Raw genomic sequence first — 10,122 nt, forward strand, 5'->3', positions numbered from 1 at the left:
TTACGCAAACCGTCAATTGCGAGTATCTGCGTCTGTACCTCATAACCAGGTTAAGATACCACAAATTTTCGTTAATCGTTACAATCGTTATTAGTGAAATGCATTAATTGTTTCTAATATTTTCGTTTATTTATTGAACGGCAATTATTTTTTTATTTTTCGTTTTTATTTTAAAAGATAGAAGATATAATTAGGGTTTTGCATGCACTGAACAAAAAGAAGAAAAATCAATGGCGGGAAAACAGATTACTGGAATGTTAAATTGTGAAGAATATCCACAGTTCTTCAAGATCTATATGCCTGATCATTGCTCTGCTCAACTGGTTATTGTTTCATCTTCTATTCTATTATTTATTTTAAATTTATTGTTTTTTCATATAATATATATGGTGAACGGTACCCTATTGTCAATTATACTTAAAATTCATATAATATTGAATGTGTATCGAGTATGCAGAGTTTAATTTGATGCTATGTCAAATTGCAATTTTGTTTATTTACAGAGTATACCACCAGCATTTATTAAGTATTTTGAAGGTATTATACCATTGAAGGTTATTCTTGTTACTTGTGGAAAAATGTCATGGGAGGTGGATATGGACAAGATTGATGATAATGTTTTTCTTAAAAGTGGATGGGAGAAATTTGTGCAAGATAATTCACTACAGTTGGGTGATTTCTTATTATTTTACTATAACGGTGGATCGAAAATCTTTGTTACAATTTCTGGGAAAAATAACTGTCTTAAAGAGGTTAAGCTTGCAAATAACAAGAGAGAACAGCAACCAAAATACATTCAGGAGATTGATACTAATAATACGGGTAAACATGCGTGACTTAATCTATAATTTTACACAATATGGGGAAGTAACCAATCGGGGGAAGCGGGGGAAGAAAAAAAAAATTCGTTTCTTGAAAAAACTTTGTTCACGAACATTATAGATTGGATGAAAATAAGAACATTTAGAAAAGACACTTCGTGATGAATGTTATTATTTTGGCGGGAAAACGATCGACAAAAATAACATTCAAGATAATATTGTTCGTGAAGAATGTTAACGTTTTTTTCTTCATGTTTTATGAAGTAAAATTTAGTCCGATTTAGAGTTTAGGGTTTAGGGTTTGGTGTTTTGGGTTTATTCCATAAACCCAAAACACCAAACCCTAAACCCTAAACTCTAAACCGTTCGTGTTAAAAACTCAATCTAAATCCTAAATCTAAACCCTAAATCTAAACCCTAAACCCTAAATTTCTAAACCCTAATATCTAAACCTCATAAACCATAATATCTAAACCCTAATATCTAAACCCTAATGTCTAAAACCTTAACATACGCTCGAAAAACACGATAATTGTTATATATTAGTTCTTCGAGCGTTTTCCCGCCAAAATAATAAGATTCATCACGAAGTGTCTTTTCTAAATGTTCTTATTTTCATCCAATCTATAATGTTCGTGAACAAAGTTTTTTCAAAAAACGAAAAAAAAAAAAATTAAATTTGCTTCCCCCGCTTCCCCAGCTTCCCCCCGATTGGTTACTCTTGATCCTACCACTATATATATATATATATATATATATATATATATATATATATATATATATATATATATATATATATATATATATATATATATATATATATATATATATATATATATATATATATATATATATTTATTTATTTATTTTTTTTGGCGTCTCTTAGTTTGTTGTGATTATTGGTGTGTAGGTGAAGAACAAAAGAGAGCTGATGCTCAAGAAAGTAAATTGTCATTTAGTGTAAAGATACCGTCGAGTTATATGAGATTGGGATTTCTGGTAAGTACTTCTTTTTTTCTATACTTTCGTAATATCAACTATCTGACTTTGGGTTGCAGACTTGCAGTATTTAGTGCTTATTGTTTGGATATATTGATTATTAATTATGCCTTTGAGTCTGGTTAAGTTGCTATATATGCATATAGACTTATGACAATGCCAAATTAAGATATAAACAAAGGTTGTTAACCTTTTTGTTAGCCACTCTTAAGTCGGTATGATGACTAGCCCGTCCCGTTTCGCCCAAAAACGTCTAATTAGTCAGTCAACGCTAAATGACTGGTCAAAGTCAGTTTGAGTCGGTCAAAGTCAAGGTTTGTTAAAGTTAGGTCTAAATTTCAATATTACTTATACTCAGATTTTGTGCCCTATACATATATTTGAAATATTTAAGTTTGATATGTTTATGTGTAATATTTATATATAACTTAAATATTTATTTTACTAAAAGTCAACGTTAGTCAACTTCAATTAACGTCCGACTCGACCAACTAGTCGTTTCAAAGTCCTGATCGACTCGTCTCCATCTCGCGAGTTTTTCAACGTTGATTACCATTGACTTTCAATGTTTTGAGGTGGTTGATAAATATGTATATGTGACTAAAAGTCAATGTTAGTCAACGTCCAACTCAACTCCGACTTAACCCCATCTTGAACGACTAGTCATTTTAAAGTCTCGACCAACTCGTCTCCATTTTGTGACTTTTTCAACCTTGAATATCATAGACCTTAAATGTTTTGAGGTGGTTGATAACACTACTAGAAAATTTGAGATTAGCGACGGATTTTCCGACGGTCAAAATTTCCGTCCCTAATTACCGACGGTTTCCGACGAATTTCCAACGAACATATAAATAATTGATTTGGGACGCATTTGGGACAGCCGACAGATTTAGGGACGGAACCTAATCCGTCGCAAATCAGTCCCTAAATAAATGTTCGTCCCAAATTCGTCAGAAAATAATAGACTTAGGGACGGATTTGGGATGGCCCAATTTGTCCGTCCCTATTCCGTCGGTAATTTTAAGAACTAGGGACGGATTAGGGACGGACAATTATGTAATTTGTAATTTTATCGAGTACACGAGCAATTATACGCACGTTGAAGTGCTAATAAGCATTTGTATACATATAATGTACTAAGGGAATGATATATACACTAATATACATCTTCTTGTCACGTTTAAACCGTTCTCTGAGTTAATGTATTTGTTGTTTTATACTCGAACATCTGTCGTTGTATGCATCGTGGCACGGGTGCGTGAGTTTTTATGTTTTTTAATTTTTAAGTATGGTTATATAGTGATATAGTTGTATGTAGGAGTGAGTATTTATTCATTTTTGTGTAAATCGTATTTTTGAAAAATATAAAAATAAATTTCCGTCCCTAATCCGTCGGTAATTTTAAGAATTAGGGACTGATTAGGGACGGACAATTATGTAATTTATTATTTTCTCGAGTACATGAGCAATTATATGCACGTTGAAGTGCTAATAAGTGGGGTATACATATAGTGTACTAAGGGAACGATATATACACTAATGTGCATCTTCTTGTTGCGGTTAAATCGTTATTTCAGTTTATGTATTTGTAGTTTTATACTCGAACATCTGTATAGTGGCACGGGTGCGTGAGTTTTTAAGTTTTTAATTTTTAAGTATGTTTGTGGTATAGTTGTATGTAGGAGTGAGTATTATTTATTTATATTTATATTTATTTTATATTTGTATTACAGTATAATATTATATTAATATTATATTACTATATTTATTTATTTATTTCTACGGAAGAAGCAGATCATGGGATATGAGTAGAGATATGACTAATATGAGTGGACTCATGGTCCGTTAGATTAACCCATAACAAATCCAACGGTCAATATTAATAATCCTCCACACCTATTTTCTACCAATCACATACATCCAAGACTTATATAGCATTTCCATTCCTTTAATTTATTTTCACTTTACTCTTTCATTTAACTTTGCAAAAATTTTCTAAACACTATCACTAAATCAAGATCTCATCAAGGAGGAATTAAAAACAGTTACCAAGACCTTCCCCCTTTTCATTGATTAATTCGACACCTAGCAGTAACAGAAGATAAGCGCATGGAATTTTGTTCATTATCTTTTGAGGTTTTTAATTCATATATACTATAGTGTTCGTGTTATTCAATAATTACACACATACGCTATTTGTTATTCTACACTTGCGAGGTATAATAAGAAGCCAACGATTTGTGAGATTCAGACCGCTGTATATTGGAGTTGTTTCGTGAGCTTGCGAAACATGATGTTAGTCAGGGGACTAAAGTTATTACCAAATTTACAAGCACTTCAATTTGTGTGTTTCGGGTTTGTAAATAATTGATGTTAGTATGTTAATTTGTAATCCAAAGTTTATCGAAATGAAGCTCTATTATGATTTGTATCTAATTTAAAGTTTGATGAAATGAAATGAAACAGTAGTATTCTGGTTTGTTTCCGTATGTATATGCAAAGTATAAAGTATCTCAAAATCAGTCGTCGCTAATCCGTCCCTAATGGGTCCGTCGGTAATCCGTCCCTAAAGGGTCCGTCGCTAATCCGTCCCTAATGGTCCGTCGCTAATCCGTCCCTAAAGGGTCCGTCGCTAATCTGTCTCTAACGGTCCGTCGCTAATCTATCCCTAAAGTCCGTCGCTAATCTGTCCCTAATTTCGACGCCTTCGCTAAATCCGTCCCTAATTATTCCCGAGGGCGATTTTAGGGTCGGCTTCAATCTGTCGAAAATCCGTCGCTAAACACGTTTAGGGACGGATTAGGGACAGATTTTGTTGTCGCTAATTTCAGATTTTCTTGTAGTGTAATATGATAAGCTGTGTCTCATGTAGCACACACCAAGGGATTTTTATGCTGAAGTGAAAGAATTGAGAGAAAAGGCTAGGCTTCAACATTCAGGACGAACATGGGATGTAAAGGTGGTTAAATACGGTGAAAGAATACGGTTTGATGGATGGAAAGATTTTGCAAATGACAATTGCTTGGCAGTTGGAGATACTTGCTGTTTTAAGATGATTGACATTAAGCCTGATTTCTATTTGCTCGATGTATCGTTTCTCAGGGAATTATAGTCGAAGTCCCAAGTGGTAAAGTGTTCTAATTCAATTTTAATGGTAAAAAATTGAAGTAATTGATGTATGATAGGTAGTAATTACAGTAACTTTTTGAATTGCCAAAATTACCATTCACTTGATGCCGTGCAGGTTAGTTTTTGCATTTTCGGTGCCTTGTATTTTGTATGGGTCAACCATAATTTTAATATTTGAAATGTGAATAATAGTGTATGTTTGGGTAGGATATGTCATGATGTGTGGCAGAGGTGGCCAAACGGCCGGGTTGTGTAACTAAAATTTCAAAATTGGAAAAGGTAATCGTAAAGTACAGGTGAAATGGTTTGGATTGATTGAACACTTTTTTGTCCATTTCTTACGTGTTATACGTAGTTCATGTGTTTAATTTGACCATCTAAACTAGACATGAGCAAATTAACCGAAATACTGAAATCGGAATGGTAGGTACTGGTATCGAAAACCAAACTGAAAGGATTCAACTTTGGGTTCGGTTTCGGTTCTAGCTTTTAGGAAATACTGATTTTGGGAACATGCAGTTCGGTTGCGTTTTGAACAAGGAAACTGAAATTTTTTACTGAAAAAATAGATTTAAAAATCAGTATATTATAAAGTGAATCATCTATTCTATTGTATCTAATAAATCTCTAATTTGATAGATACCATATAAAACTACTTTAATCCCTATCTATTTAACAATAACATGTCACATGTCATAATCCAAGATGATGTCATAATCATGTAATTAATCTTAAATATAAACAATTCAAATTAAGTCGTGATAATTAAGTATAAATTAATTATCAATAACACGTGGTATTACACTCTGACAAATTCACTTCCTTTTACTCAATCAAATCATCATCCTTCTTAAGCAATCTCCCCTCTTTTGAATTTCTTTTGGGTTTGCGGCATGAATTTATTCTTTTCATCTCACTCTGAAATTCTAAATTAACATTGCCTTTCTTTTTTTAGACTTCAGTTTGGAATCACCAGGAAGAACTTAACCACCAAGGCGTTTATCTCCCGTAGTTGTATAAACCGCCCCCAACTACTACCTTGGAGGAAACCCAGACCAATTCGAGGGCATGGCCGGTAAAATCCCGCCTCCCCGCTACTCCCGCACGAAGCGAAAGGGGACCTGGGTGGATACTTCAGGTCAAGAGATAACATTGAGTGCAATGTTGCTTCCTAGTGGAGTCGAACTCCCGACTTCTCTCTAAGAGAGGCATGCCACTAACAGCTGATCCTTGTTCATCATCGGTTTTCTTTTATTTATGTTTTCTTCTATTCAAATTTGATTTTAAAACCTGAATGTACATTTTGAAGGGATTTGTATGATTTTTCATAAAACTATTTAGCAGCGGAAGCATGTACAACAATTTTTAAACCTTTCAAAAACTCCACATCAAGGATCCAATTGCATGTTGTTAAGAAAACTAAATAATAAATAGTGAGTTTAAAGACTACAACCTTTGAAGACTTTGAACTTGAGAAGTTATGGATACTAAGAATACTAAGAAGCCAACGTAGCCTTCCTCTATCGGTAATCCACACGAAAGCAAACTCTAATATCAACCGGATGCTAGTCCTTCACAACCCTTGAAAACAAGTATAAGAAACAATTCTTTCTTAATTCTTGTTTTAAATCTATCTTGTATTCACAGTAGTCTTTCAAACATGAAAGAAAACTTAGAAGTTGTTAGTAACTAAAGAGAATAATACTTGCATGTGTGTGTTTTCTTACTTATACCAAAATGTACGAATGTTCTAATATATTTAAAGAAACACATTAACAAGTCATGATGAAAGGCAATACTTCATCATTTCACTTTAAACAAGTCATCATGAAAGTAAATGCTTCATCATTTCACTTTAATAATATGACTTTAATAATGTATACTTATATATTATATAATTAACAAGATATAAAGAAGTAAGTAATATACTTGTTACTTACTCACATACATGTTTATGTAATTGTATTCATTCTCATACAATTGTAGTATTATCATTTATATTAAATAACAATGTCACAACATGTATAATAGGGTTGCAATATTCGAATCATATTCAAATATGTAATTGATATTTATTTGTTCATTGTGTGTGACCCTTTAGGTTCAAATGTTATTAGTAGTATAGACATAAGTTGTGTCTTGGGCATTAATAACCAACAATCTCCCACTTGCACAAGATTCAACATATGTCAACACAGACAGTAGTAAACGTCTAGCAACATGCCACTGCCCCTAACAACACATGAAAAATGTCTTCTTCAGCTCTGCAAGGTAAGTAGGGTAGTTTCGCTTCCAATGACCAATTTCTCCACAATGGAAACAAGTGGCATCTTTGGCAGGTTTTTCCTTCTTCTTGACAGAATCCTTTGGGACAAACTTTTTGCCTTTGTAGTTGCCTTGACTCTTAGGTTTGCCTTTACCTTTGCCTTTGGCTTGTGGCTTCTTGATTTTTCCTTCCCGAATCATGAGGACTTCAGAGGTTTTGAATGGAATATTCTTCTCGGCAGTCTTAAGCATTAAATGCAACTCCGAGATAGATTTCTCCAAATTGTTCATATTGTAGTTCAAGACGAACTGGTTATATGACTTTGGTAGTGAGTTGAGGATCAAGTCTATTGCCAACTCAGGACCAATGGAAGATCCAAGCCTCTCAAGTTGATCTATGTAGCTCTTCATTTTTAGAACATAAGAGCTTACAGATGTCCCCTCTGTCATCTTGCATGCGTGTAATGCTCTGACAGTTTCAAAGCGTTGTTGCCTAGCTTGTTGCTGGAACATTTCCTTTAGCTGCTTAAGCATCTCAAAGGCATCATGATGTTCCAGGTCCTTTTGCAAGTCAGGAATCATGGTGGCTAACATGAGGCATGCTACCTCTGTGGAGTCATCCATATGCTTAGTCCAAGCATCTCGGATGCTCTTAGTAGCATTAGCAGGGGGTTCCTCGGGAACGGGTCCATCAAGTATATACGACTTCTTTTCGACTTTGAGAACAATTCTCAAATTACGATACCAGTCTAAGAAGTTCGTATCATTGAGTTTTTCCTTCTCTAAGACAGATCTTAGAGAAAGGTGGTGAACGGGTGTAGTTGCATTGGGTGACATCTACAAAATTAACAAAGTTCTTTTAGTATTTTAATATTTAATCCTTTAATAATTGATTACCCTAACTTTCTTATAAAAATTAATTTGTTAAAGGCTAGAATCCAAGTTACATTTAACCTTGAGTGGTTGGCTGATGCTCTTTCCACTAAGTTTAAATTAACAAGGTAGGTAGCGATTACCAATTGCAAGTCTAATACAATTTCTATATCTTAATGGGATCCTTAACAACAATTGTCAAATGATATGTTTAATCCCATCTATGCCTTGGGCCTCTTGTGTTTGGCTGATGCTCTCTCCACAAGAAGTACCAATTAAGTTGTCCTATTTAAAAACTTATGGTGTTCGGCCCAAGACTGTCATGGGAATCGCGAAACACCATCTCGGTAATCACAAGACGACCGTGGTGGTTGGCTGATGCTCTCTCCACAACGACGTACAAATGACAAGCGAGTGTCTTAAAAAGGATGGCATACACTTACATTTTAAAGGGATTTTGTGTTTTGTATTATTTCAATTTGACAAAACATTTCGTATAATAGTTGTTGCATGCATTCAACAATATATTATACGTATACTTTATATAAAATCATATTTTATATGTTGGTCTTGAGTTTATAGAATCTCTATTTTAGTCACTCACGGCTTGTTCAATTTTAAACTAATATCCTATATTAATATGTATACATTAAGCGCGCTAACTTAAGACCAATTTTAGTTTCTAATAAAACTCATTTTATTTAAAACTTATACAAGAGTTTGGTTTAAATTTATTAAATTCATAATTTATTAAAAATTCATAATTTTAATGTCAATTTTGAGCTTTATGTAAAAACTCCTTTTTATTAAAACTCATTTTATACTTTTACGAAAAACCATTTTCAAAATTATATATAAATTTACCAAACTCTTATTTGTGTTTGATTTGTTAAAAAAAATATTATTTTCTAGCATGCAAATATCCTATATTCAAACATGCAACATACAAACATAAATACAACAATTAATAGGAGCATAGCCAAACCTTTTCATAATCGGTTTTCGTGAGCCAAACGAAGGGACCGGGTCAATCTAAGGACATAACAAATATCCATGCTCCATTGTGATGTCTTGAAGCTCCCACTTGCCTAGTCAACATTTGGTGTTGCAAATGGCTCCAAAATTTCTTAGAACTCCATCTTGAATTTTCTTCATGTCTTGTTACATTTTATAGATAAAATATACAAGTCTACACTAATACTTTTACATCTCAAAATTAAACAAAACATGAAAAAATAAAATTATTACAAACCATTATAAATGAAAGAATAATTTACAACCCAATCGAATTTCAACACAACCAAACATCACAAAATGGTCTAAAGGCTTTCTATGCACCATGCAACTTAATATATCAACTAGTATATATATAGCAACTTCTACAACCATACATGCATGTAAAAGGAATGGTTGTAGCAAATAAAATAACTAAGTTGCATTTTAGAAATCTACAACTTTTTCTTTTTTAGAAAAAAAGTTGTTCATTTCTAATAATAAGAACAAGTTCTTATTGTATATAACATAAGTTTCTTAACACATGCAAAAGCGGCTCTTGATACCACTGAAGGGATTTGTATGATTTTTCATAAAACTATTTAGCAGCGGAAGCATGTACAACAATTTTTAAACCTTTCAAAAACTCCCCACCAAGGATCCAATTGCATGTTGTTAAGAAAACTAAATAATAAATAGTGAGTTTAAAGACTACAACCTTTGAAGAATTTGAACTTGAGAAGTTATGGATACTAAGAATACTAAGAAGCCAACGCAGCCTTCCTCTATCGGTAATCCACACGAAAGCAAACTCTAATATCAACCGGATGCTAGTCCTTCACAACCCTTGAAAACAAGTATAAGAAACAATTCTTTCTTAATTCTTGTTTTAAATCTATCTTGTATTCACAGTAGTCTTTCAAACATGAAAGAAAACTTAGAAGTTGTTAGTAACTAAAGAGAATAATACTTGCATGTGTGTGTTTTCTTACTTGTACCAAAATGTACGAATATTCTAATATATTTAAAGAAACACATT

At 33.0% G+C, this 10,122-nt stretch overlaps 2 protein-coding genes across 2 annotated transcripts; one reads left to right on the forward strand and one right to left on the reverse strand.

The window, feature by feature from the left end:
• Nucleotides 1-230: 230 nt before the first annotated feature.
• On the forward strand, nucleotides 231-4,935 carry LOC139888793 (B3 domain-containing protein At1g16640-like). The gene is made up of 4 exons (XM_071871779.1): nucleotides 231-323; nucleotides 504-822; nucleotides 1,732-1,820; nucleotides 4,696-4,935. Exons 1-4 carry the CDS (start codon nucleotides 231-233, stop codon nucleotides 4,933-4,935), a joined length of 741 nt encoding a protein of 246 aa, XP_071727880.1.
• Nucleotides 4,936-7,184: 2,249 nt separating this feature from the next.
• LOC139888794 (uncharacterized) lies at nucleotides 7,185-8,054 on the reverse strand. Its single transcript, XM_071871780.1, has one exon. It carries the CDS (start codon nucleotides 8,052-8,054, stop codon nucleotides 7,185-7,187), a length of 870 nt encoding a protein of 289 aa, XP_071727881.1.
• Between the last annotated feature and the right edge of the window lie 2,068 nt (nucleotides 8,055-10,122).

Source organism: Rutidosis leptorrhynchoides, chromosome 2 (genome assembly GCF_046630445.1).
Source record: "Rutidosis leptorrhynchoides isolate AG116_Rl617_1_P2 chromosome 2, CSIRO_AGI_Rlap_v1, whole genome shotgun sequence".
In the NCBI taxonomy this organism is placed as follows: domain Eukaryota; kingdom Viridiplantae; phylum Streptophyta; class Magnoliopsida; order Asterales; family Asteraceae; genus Rutidosis; species Rutidosis leptorrhynchoides.